We start from the raw sequence: 9,955 nt of genomic DNA, 5'->3' as shown, positions 1-9,955 counted from the left end.
TGAATGTAAAGCTGCTCGTCGGGCTTCACAGACGAGTGGATTTTTCAAGCCCTGCTTATGTGACTTGGCAAAAAGCTCCAGTTTTGTCTCATGTGTCCAAAAGACATTCTCCCAGAAGCTTTGTAGCTTGTCAATATGCATTTTAGCAAACTCTAGTGTGGAATGTTTATGTTTTGCTTTTAACAGTGCAGCCTTGCTTTGAGCCCACTGTTGCTCAAAAAGCAACGGATGGTGCGAGCATACAGATTCAAAGATGCAGATACCAGCTATTCAGAGTTGCAACCAAAATGAACATGGTGGTGCTTGTAGTGACAACCACGGATGGTGCCATGCCAATCCACAGAAGAATAGAAGAAAAGTCTCCAGCGCTCAGTACTTCAAGGTGCAAAATCACTAGTTTTGTCAAAAAAGTCAACGTTTTGGACTTATGTGACACTAATAAACAAGAGTACTTCTGCACCTTGAAGTACCGAGTGCTGGTGACTTCTTCTATTCTTCTGTGGATGGTGCGAACAGACACTGATGTACCTTGACCTTGGAGTTCAGCTTGTATCTATTTGGAAGTTTTCCTTGGCTCGTTGTCAACTTTTCCCCATTCTGTTCAACCTGGGGTTGATGTTCCTCTTGTGGCCACATTTAGGGAGGTTGCCTACACTCCCACTGACCTTAAACATCTTAATACTATTTGCAGCTGTAGTCACAGCAACATCAAACTGCTTGGAGATGGTCTTATAGCCCTTACCTTTAACATGCTTGTCTATAACTTTCATTCTGATCTCCTTAGACAACTCTCCTTTCTCCGGACCACGTTTAATTTGGTGCACATGATGATACTAAACAGTAGAGTGACTGACTACTTTTCTCCATTTAATTAGACTGACTACAACAGTGGTTCTCAACCTGTGGGTCGGGACCCCTTCGGGGGTCGAATGACAATTTGCCAGGGGTCGCCGGGAGTCTCCCGCTATTAGATAGCGGCTCCAGGCCGCCCGGGAGAGAAATACTTTCTCCCGGAAAGGTTTAATCTGCTCGATCGAGCAGAGTAAACCTTTCGCTGCAATAGTTTTTTTAATTTGATTTCTGACATCGGAGCCCCGGCCGCCGTAAGTCAGAAATAAATCAGCATTGGAATGCATAGCTAGATTCCTATTGGCTATTTCACTTTGCAATAGCAAACTAGCTATTGCACCCGCCCACTGCTGCTGTCAATCAGCAGAGGGGGACCTGCAGTTCTCCATCAGGTTCACATCTAATGATTATCATTATTAATAATAAAAGCTGACACCCTCGGCTTGTGTTATATGGTTTGCCATTTTAGCTGTTACAACAGTGGTTCTCAACCTGTGGGTCGCTGTGTGATTTTTGCTGTGCTAGGTGAGAGTCCTCCTCAGCCCTCTCCTAGCGCAGCAGTGTCAGTTCTCCTGCCACGCCGCCAGATGTCGCTGCAGCAGCCGCGTCAACCCTAAATTTTACCGTTGGGGGACACCACAACTTGGCAAATGTTACCAAGGGGTCTCGGCCCTAGAAAGGTTGAGAACCACTGGACTACAAGATTGAAGACATACTGTATGTGATACTAAACAAACTTTCCAAATCCCACCTAAACTGATGATGGGGCACCATTGCTCCCACTGACCACTGACGCAGGGCCATTTATTACTCCTGCTGACACAAGGGCATTTATCACTCCCACTAACAACCAAACCAGGGGCATGTTTTACTCTCACTGACCACAGATGTAGGTAGGGACATTTTATATTATCACTGATACACAGGCAGTTCTTTCTCTCACAGACCACCACACAGGCACAGTCCAGCCCCCAAATATTCTGAAGAGCAGCCCTTTGCTTAAAAAGTGTGGAAACCCCTGCTTTCTGATGGGCAGAATGATTGTACAGAACCCCCTTTCCCCCACCCACAGAAGAAAACGGCAATGTCCCAATGGGCACCTCCTCTAGGTTGGGAATTGCAACAGCCCTAAACAAAGACGTGAGATGAACCAATAGGGGTCAACTCAAAGTGCAGCTAGTAAAGAGGGTCGGAGAGTCAAAATATAGTACAAAATGTATAAATGTATTGATTATAAAAATTCTTTAGACAGACTAAATGCTCCACTTAAACCAACACCCATAATGCGTCTAAAAAATGGTTATTGCAACAACCCATTCACTCATAAAACACAAACATGCACTCATAGGACGAGCTGATTAGCGTATAGTATAATGCCGGATGGTCCTCAAAGTATTTGAGGAAGCAGCGCTTTGATTGTAGTTATAAAGTAAATATGATTCAAAGGATTTGGGGTCCTTATTCTATTACATTTGAATCTTTTCAGTGGATCTGAAAAGATTGTAATTTCTCAGGCTGGTAATGTAGTCAGTCAAGTGTTACATTTGTAACCTTTGCTCTTAATTTAGAGCAGACGATACTCGGAGTGGAAAGCTTGATTGAAGGTAAATCTTAGAGGTTCAGAGACTGAGGCCTTGTTCACACCAAGCGCGGAGCAGATCCGGACCAGAGCAGGTGCAGACCGGATCAAAACTGCATCCAATGTATTCCTATGGTATTTTGACCTCCAGTTCACATCGCAGCGTGCGGATCCAGACCAGATCCAGACCGGATGAAAAAACTGCGGCAAGCCCTATTTTACCTGCTCTGGATCTGGTCTGGAACGCATCAAAAACGCATGCAAGTGCCTGAAAGCCCATGTTAAACTTTAAAACATTTTTTTTCTTTTTTACCAAAACCAGCCCTAAACGCATCCAAAGCGCGGCACAACCCACTGCACTGCGTGTGCAGAAACCTGACCGGATCTGGTCTGCATTTGGTGTGAACAAGGCCTAAAATAGTGACCCGGTGAGTCATGGATAGTAATATCACCCTGAGTAATGATCACACATGGAGGTAAAATCGACCAAACAGTGTGTAAAGTCTCGAAAGTATTGTACGCACGGGTGCTAGATTGCTTCACCGGGCAGTCCGTCTCAAGAGGTATGGAGTGTTTTGATGTCAAGCTACTCCAGGCAGTCCTCTTTGATATTGGTTAAATAATCCACTTGGAGAGAAAGTCAAAGGTTCTTGGATGGTTTCCTTGATGTATGAAAAGATGTTGGAAGGTCCCAGATGGTTTTAATTTTATCGATAAAATAATCCTAGTGTCGCACTGTTTTGTAGTCCAAAGCCGGGGTTCATTAACAATGAATTGCAACAGCCCACCTAGCAAACAGGTAAGAGCGTTACTCAGAAACAGAGCTGTAGGTAGCTCCTTTTGTGCTCGAGGTAAGAACAGAAAATTGTTCTTCACCTCTCTTACTCTCAGGAGTGTCACCCTGAGCTGACTGCCAGCAGGAGATCCCCCCTTTATTATTCTGGGATTGTTGTGGAATCTTCAGATGTACCATGTAGCAGTTGGCGTGGATGGGGAGGGAAACCATGCAGTACATGTGAGGAGGGGACCATGTAACTAAAGGGAATCATTCAGCAGGAGTTGGGGCCAAGCCGTACATGTTGGGAGACCACGCAGCACAAGGGAGGGGGAACCATACAGTGCAGGTACTTACCTTCCAACTTTCTGAAATGAGAAAATCAGACACTATCCAGTACAAGCTATTTAGGCAATGGCCAAGCCCCCAGTTATGTAGAACTTCAAGAATTTATGTGCCAAAAATGATTTATGGGGGCTGTGTTGGAAGGGGAACGGTAGCAGTGAGTGCCTCTCCTGGCTGTGTTGTGGCTGTTTCCCGTAAAGAGAAGGACCAGAGAGGGTTCTGCATATCGGTGGAGGCGTGTTGGCGGGGAATGCCCAAAATCATTGGGCCAAGCGAGGGACGTCGGATAGTGAGAAGTGTTTGTTGGTCACAGAGGGGGAGCTCCGTGTTTATAATAGTGCTACTAAACAGGAGAGTTCGGTGCTGTGTTCAGTGAATACAAGTCTGGCCCTGGCTGCACCCCCTTGCAGCTGTGCCCAAGGTGAGTGCCTCACCCTTCCTACGGTCCTGCTCAGAAACATCACTATGCCACCCTAAAGAAGCATGCCCCCAAAACGTTGGATTTCTATGACAAATTGTGACAGTAAATTGAACAAGGATTTATGATTCTACCTCAGGTCTCAGACATGGAACTCACTGCCACAGGCGGTGATTTCAGCAAATAATGTGGAATTGTTCAAGAAACTTTTGGACGATTTCTTAAGGGACCGTAATATACAGGGGTACAGGTACTCCTAGAATGAGATCCTAATAGGTTGGACTTGATGGACTAATGTCTTTATTCAACCTCAAATACTATGTTACTATGATTGCCCGTTTCTTACTTTGGAGTTCCTCACTGTGCCATCACTACGAGCACCATTGTCACAAGCTCATAATGCTATATGGAGTGCAGGTGAAGCACAACACTATCGTATGCTAGATAATGGAGACTGCCATTGCTGATCTGTTCATAATGCTTGTTGCCTGGCTCCAAAATCTCTATACTTGTTCCAGGTCACTGACTGTGAAAGTACTGAAGCCAAAACATCTTCATGACAGCTAAGAAACTAGTCAGCAGTGGCAGCCTACATATTTCTGCCAAGTCAGATGCCCACTAAGGGCCCATTTACACCAATGAGGTGCGTTAATTAAAGATAGCTCACGATACAGCACAAGCCACCTACCATGCATTACAGTGCGTCAGGTACATTGCCAATTATTTAAATGGCACCTCCTGGCCACAAGCGCTCAATATACAATACCACAATACCGTGCATTGCGGTGTGGTTAAACAAATACACACTGCATTGGCCCTAAATGAGAACTCCTCATGTCCAGGGATAACACTTTAGGAGACAAGAGAGCAGCATGGCATTCTGGCAGCCTCCATACTAATCTCAGTAGAGGAGAATGACCCAGAGAGTAGAAGTATGTGAAGCACAGCAGGTGGCGGCTGTAGTTCCAGTGTCAGCCTGCTCTGTCTGTATCCCCCCTCCATTGCTGTCTGTGATGGGAGGAGCTTGTGGTTGCTCAGTCTTATGTCTAGTGCCCAGCCTGTAAAGCAATGCATTAGATTAGAGAAAGCCAGGAACAGTCAGTGGTTCTCAACCTGTGGGTCGGGACCCCTTCGGGGGTCGAATGACAATTTGCCAGGGGTCGCCGGGAGTCTCCCGCTATTAGATAGCGGCTCCAGGCCGCCCGGGAGAGAAATACTTTCTCCCGGAAAGGTTTAATCTGCTCGATCGAGCAGAGTAAACCTTTCGCTGCAATAGTTTTTTTAATTTGATTTCTGACATCGGAGCCCCGGCCGCCGTAAGTCAGAAATAAATCAGCATTGGAATGCATAGCTAGATTCCTATTGGCTATTTCACTTTGCAATAGCAAACTAGCTATTGCACCCGCCCACTGCTGCTGTCAATCAGCAGAGGGGGACCTGCAGTTCTCCATCAGGTTCACATCTAATGATTATCATTATTAATAATAAAAGCTGACACCCTCGGCTTGTGTTATATGGTTTGCCATTTTAGCTGTTACAACAGTGGTTCTCAACCTGTGGGTCGCTGTGTGATTTTTGCTGTGCTAGGTGAGAGTCCTCCTCAGCCCTCTCCTAGCGCAGCAGTGTCAGTTCTCCTGCCACGCCGCCAGATGTCGCTGCAGCAGCCGCGTCAACCCTAAATTTTACCGTTGGGGGACACCACAACTTGGCAAATGTTACCAAGGGGTCTCGGCCCTAGAAAGGTTGAGAACCACTGGACTACAAGATTGAAGACATACTGTATGTGATACTAAACAAACTTTCCAAATCCCACCTAAACTGATGATGGGGCACCATTGCTCCCACTGACCACTGACGCAGGGCCATTTATTACTCCTGCTGACACAAGGGCATTTATCACTCCCACTAACAACCAAACCAGGGGCATGTTTTACTCTCACTGACCACAGATGTAGGTAGGGACATTTTATATTATCACTGATACACAGGCAGTTCTTTCTCTCACAGACCACCACACAGGCACAGTCCAGCCCCCAAATATTCTGAAGAGCAGCCCTTTGCTTAAAAAGTGTGGAAACCCCTGCTTTCTGATGGGCAGAATGATTGTACAGAACCCCCTTTCCCCCACCCACAGAAGAAAACGGCAATGTCCCAATGGGCACCTCCTCTAGGTTGGGAATTGCAACAGCCCTAAACAAAGACGTGAGATGAACCAATAGGGGTCAACTCAAAGTGCAGCTAGTAAAGAGGGTCGGAGAGTCAAAATATAGTACAAAATGTATAAATGTATTGATTATAAAAATTCTTTAGACAGACTAAATGCTCCACTTAAACCAACACCCATAATGCGTCTAAAAAATGGTTATTGCAACAACCCATTCACTCATAAAACACAAACATGCACTCATAGGACGAGCTGATTAGCGTATAGTATAATGCCGGATGGTCCTCAAAGTATTTGAGGAAGCAGCGCTTTGATTGTAGTTATAAAGTAAATATGATTCAAAGGATTTGGGGTCCTTATTCTATTACATTTGAATCTTTTCAGTGGATCTGAAAAGATTGTAATTTCTCAGGCTGGTAATGTAGTCAGTCAAGTGTTACATTTGTAACCTTTGCTCTTAATTTAGAGCAGACGATACTCGGAGTGGAAAGCTTGATTGAAGGTAAATCTTAGAGGTTCAGAGACTGAGGCCTTGTTCACACCAAGCGCGGAGCAGATCCGGACCAGAGCAGGTGCAGACCGGATCAAAACTGCATCCAATGTATTCCTATGGTATTTTGACCTCCAGTTCACATCGCAGCGTGCGGATCCAGACCAGATCCAGACCGGATGAAAAAACTGCGGCAAGCCCTATTTTACCTGCTCTGGATCTGGTCTGGAACGCATCAAAAACGCATGCAAGTGCCTGAAAGCCCATGTTAAACTTTAAAACATTTTTTTTCTTTTTTACCAAAACCAGCCCTAAACGCATCCAAAGCGCGGCACAACCCACTGCACTGCGTGTGCAGAAACCTGACCGGATCTGGTCTGCATTTGGTGTGAACAAGGCCTAAAATAGTGACCCGGTGAGTCATGGATAGTAATATCACCCTGAGTAATGATCACACATGGAGGTAAAATCGACCAAACAGTGTGTAAAGTCTCGAAAGTATTGTACGCACGGGTGCTAGATTGCTTCACCGGGCAGTCCGTCTCAAGAGGTATGGAGTGTTTTGATGTCAAGCTACTCCAGGCAGTCCTCTTTGATATTGGTTAAATAATCCACTTGGAGAGAAAGTCAAAGGTTCTTGGATGGTTTCCTTGATGTATGAAAAGATGTTGGAAGGTCCCAGATGGTTTTAATTTTATCGATAAAATAATCCTAGTGTCGCACTGTTTTGTAGTCCAAAGCCGGGGTTCATTAACAATGAATTGCAACAGCCCACCTAGCAAACAGGTAAGAGCGTTACTCAGAAACAGAGCTGTAGGTAGCTCCTTTTGTGCTCGAGGTAAGAACAGAAAATTGTTCTTCACCTCTCTTACTCTCAGGAGTGTCACCCTGAGCTGACTGCCAGCAGGAGATCCCCCCTTTATTATTCTGGGATTGTTGTGGAATCTTCAGATGTACCATGTAGCAGTTGGCGTGGATGGGGAGGGAAACCATGCAGTACATGTGAGGAGGGGACCATGTAACTAAAGGGAATCATTCAGCAGGAGTTGGGGCCAAGCCGTACATGTTGGGAGACCACGCAGCACAAGGGAGGGGGAACCATACAGTGCAGGTACTTACCTTCCAACTTTCTGAAATGAGAAAATCAGACACTATCCAGTACAAGCTATTTAGGCAATGGCCAAGCCCCCAGTTATGTAGAACTTCAAGAATTTATGTGCCAAAAATGATTTATGGGGGCTGTGTTGGAAGGGGAACGGTAGCAGTGAGTGCCTCTCCTGGCTGTGTTGTGGCTGTTTCCCGTAAAGAGAAGGACCAGAGAGGGTTCTGCATATCGGTGGAGGCGTGTTGGCGGGGAATGCCCAAAATCATTGGGCCAAGCGAGGGACGTCGGATAGTGAGAAGTGTTTGTTGGTCACAGAGGGGGAGCTCCGTGTTTATAATAGTGCTACTAAACAGGAGAGTTCGGTGCTGTGTTCAGTGAATACAAGTCTGGCCCTGGCTGCACCCCCTTGCAGCTGTGCCCAAGGTGAGTGCCTCACCCTTCCTACGGTCCTGCTCAGAAACATCACTATGCCACCCTAAAGAAGCATGCCCCCAAAACGTTGGATTTCTATGACAAATTGTGACAGTAAATTGAACAAGGATTTATGATTCTACCTCAGGTCTCAGACATGGAACTCACTGCCACAGGCGGTGATTTCAGCAAATAATGTGGAATTGTTCAAGAAACTTTTGGACGATTTCTTAAGGGACCGTAATATACAGGGGTACAGGTACTCCTAGAATGAGATCCTAATAGGTTGGACTTGATGGACTAATGTCTTTATTCAACCTCAAATACTATGTTACTATGATTGCCCGTTTCTTACTTTGGAGTTCCTCACTGTGCCATCACTACGAGCACCATTGTCACAAGCTCATAATGCTATATGGAGTGCAGGTGAAGCACAACACTATCGTATGCTAGATAATGGAGACTGCCATTGCTGATCTGTTCATAATGCTTGTTGCCTGGCTCCAAAATCTCTATACTTGTTCCAGGTCACTGACTGTGAAAGTACTGAAGCCAAAACATCTTCATGACAGCTAAGAAACTAGTCAGCAGTGGCAGCCTACATATTTCTGCCAAGTCAGATGCCCACTAAGGGCCCATTTACACCAATGAGGTGCGTTAATTAAAGATAGCTCACGATACAGCACAAGCCACCTACCATGCATTACAGTGCGTCAGGTACATTGCCAATTATTTAAATGGCACCTCCTGGCCACAAGCGCTCAATATACAATACCACAATACCGTGCATTGCGGTGTGGTTAAACAAATACACACTGCATTGGCCCTAAATGAGAACTCCTCATGTCCAGGGATAACACTTTAGGAGACAAGAGAGCAGCATGGCATTCTGGCAGCCTCCATACTAATCTCAGTAGAGGAGAATGACCCAGAGAGTAGAAGTATGTGAAGCACAGCAGGTGGCGGCTGTAGTTCCAGTGTCAGCCTGCTCTGTCTGTATCCCCCCTCCATTGCTGTCTGTGATGGGAGGAGCTTGTGGTTGCTCAGTCTTATGTCTAGTGCCCAGCCTGTAAAGCAATGCATTAGATTAGAGAAAGCCAGGAACAGGTCACTAGGCAATGTAAATGCGGTTGTCAGTATGGGAGATATTGAATAGACACTTTCACATGAAGGTACCAGGCATGATCTCAGCGTCACATTGTATTATAACACAGGGTTCATTATGGGAGGAGCAGAGGAAGAGGAGGAGCTGTCTTTTACACCGACACTGCATGTGGATCCAGTGTGGTGTGACAGCTGTCACCGTATCTCTGCCATTCCTCAAACGACAGTCGGCGTCTGCAGGAGGATGCAGAGTGTGGTCCGGGCTGGCTGTAGGCTGTCCTCCGCTGTCATATACGGGAGAGCTGGATCTATTCGGCCCGGCAGCTTCTGTACCTCTGCCGCTGGAATTTGGGCGACCCCTAGTGGACATGACACGGGAATACAGGTGTACAACAGCCTGAGCAGGAAGAAGGAAGCGCTCATACTGCACACAGCGGCTCTAGCAACATGGTTAGATGATGGAGGGCTTGTGTCTATTGTATGGAGGGGTAGGGTCACATACTACTGACTGGGGGGAATGTGAAGGTACACGAGGGAAGAGTACTTCCCCTGATTTCACAATACACAGCAATATTGGACAGCCTCTTATGTGATTTACTGTAGACTCAGTCTATGGTCCTACACAGTGAGAGTGATTTTGCTGCAAGATGACCAATTTATCCAAGTGAGAATGAATTGAAAGGATCTGATTAGGAACAAAACGTAGAACCCCCCC

At 46.0% G+C, this 9,955-nt stretch overlaps 1 protein-coding gene across 1 annotated transcript in view; it reads left to right on the top strand.

The window, feature by feature from the left end:
• Positions 1-9,358: 9,358 nt before the first annotated feature.
• Positions 9,359-9,955, top strand: part of CARS2 (cysteinyl-tRNA synthetase 2, mitochondrial (putative)) — a 64,077-nt gene continuing 63,480 nt past the window's right edge. The window contains exon 1 of the mRNA XM_018557004.1: positions 9,359-9,690. Within this exon, the coding sequence (XP_018412506.1) occupies positions 9,359-9,690 (332 nt within the window). The remainder of the gene's footprint in view (positions 9,691-9,955) is intronic.

The sequence above is a fragment of the Nanorana parkeri genome, unplaced genomic scaffold (assembly GCF_000935625.1).
Source record: "Nanorana parkeri isolate BGI_ZX_2015 unplaced genomic scaffold, ASM93562v1 scaffold262, whole genome shotgun sequence".
NCBI classification, from domain to species: domain Eukaryota; kingdom Metazoa; phylum Chordata; class Amphibia; order Anura; family Dicroglossidae; genus Nanorana; species Nanorana parkeri.
Note: the sequence above shows the minus strand (reverse complement) of the source record. Positions and strands in the feature narration are given on the sequence as shown.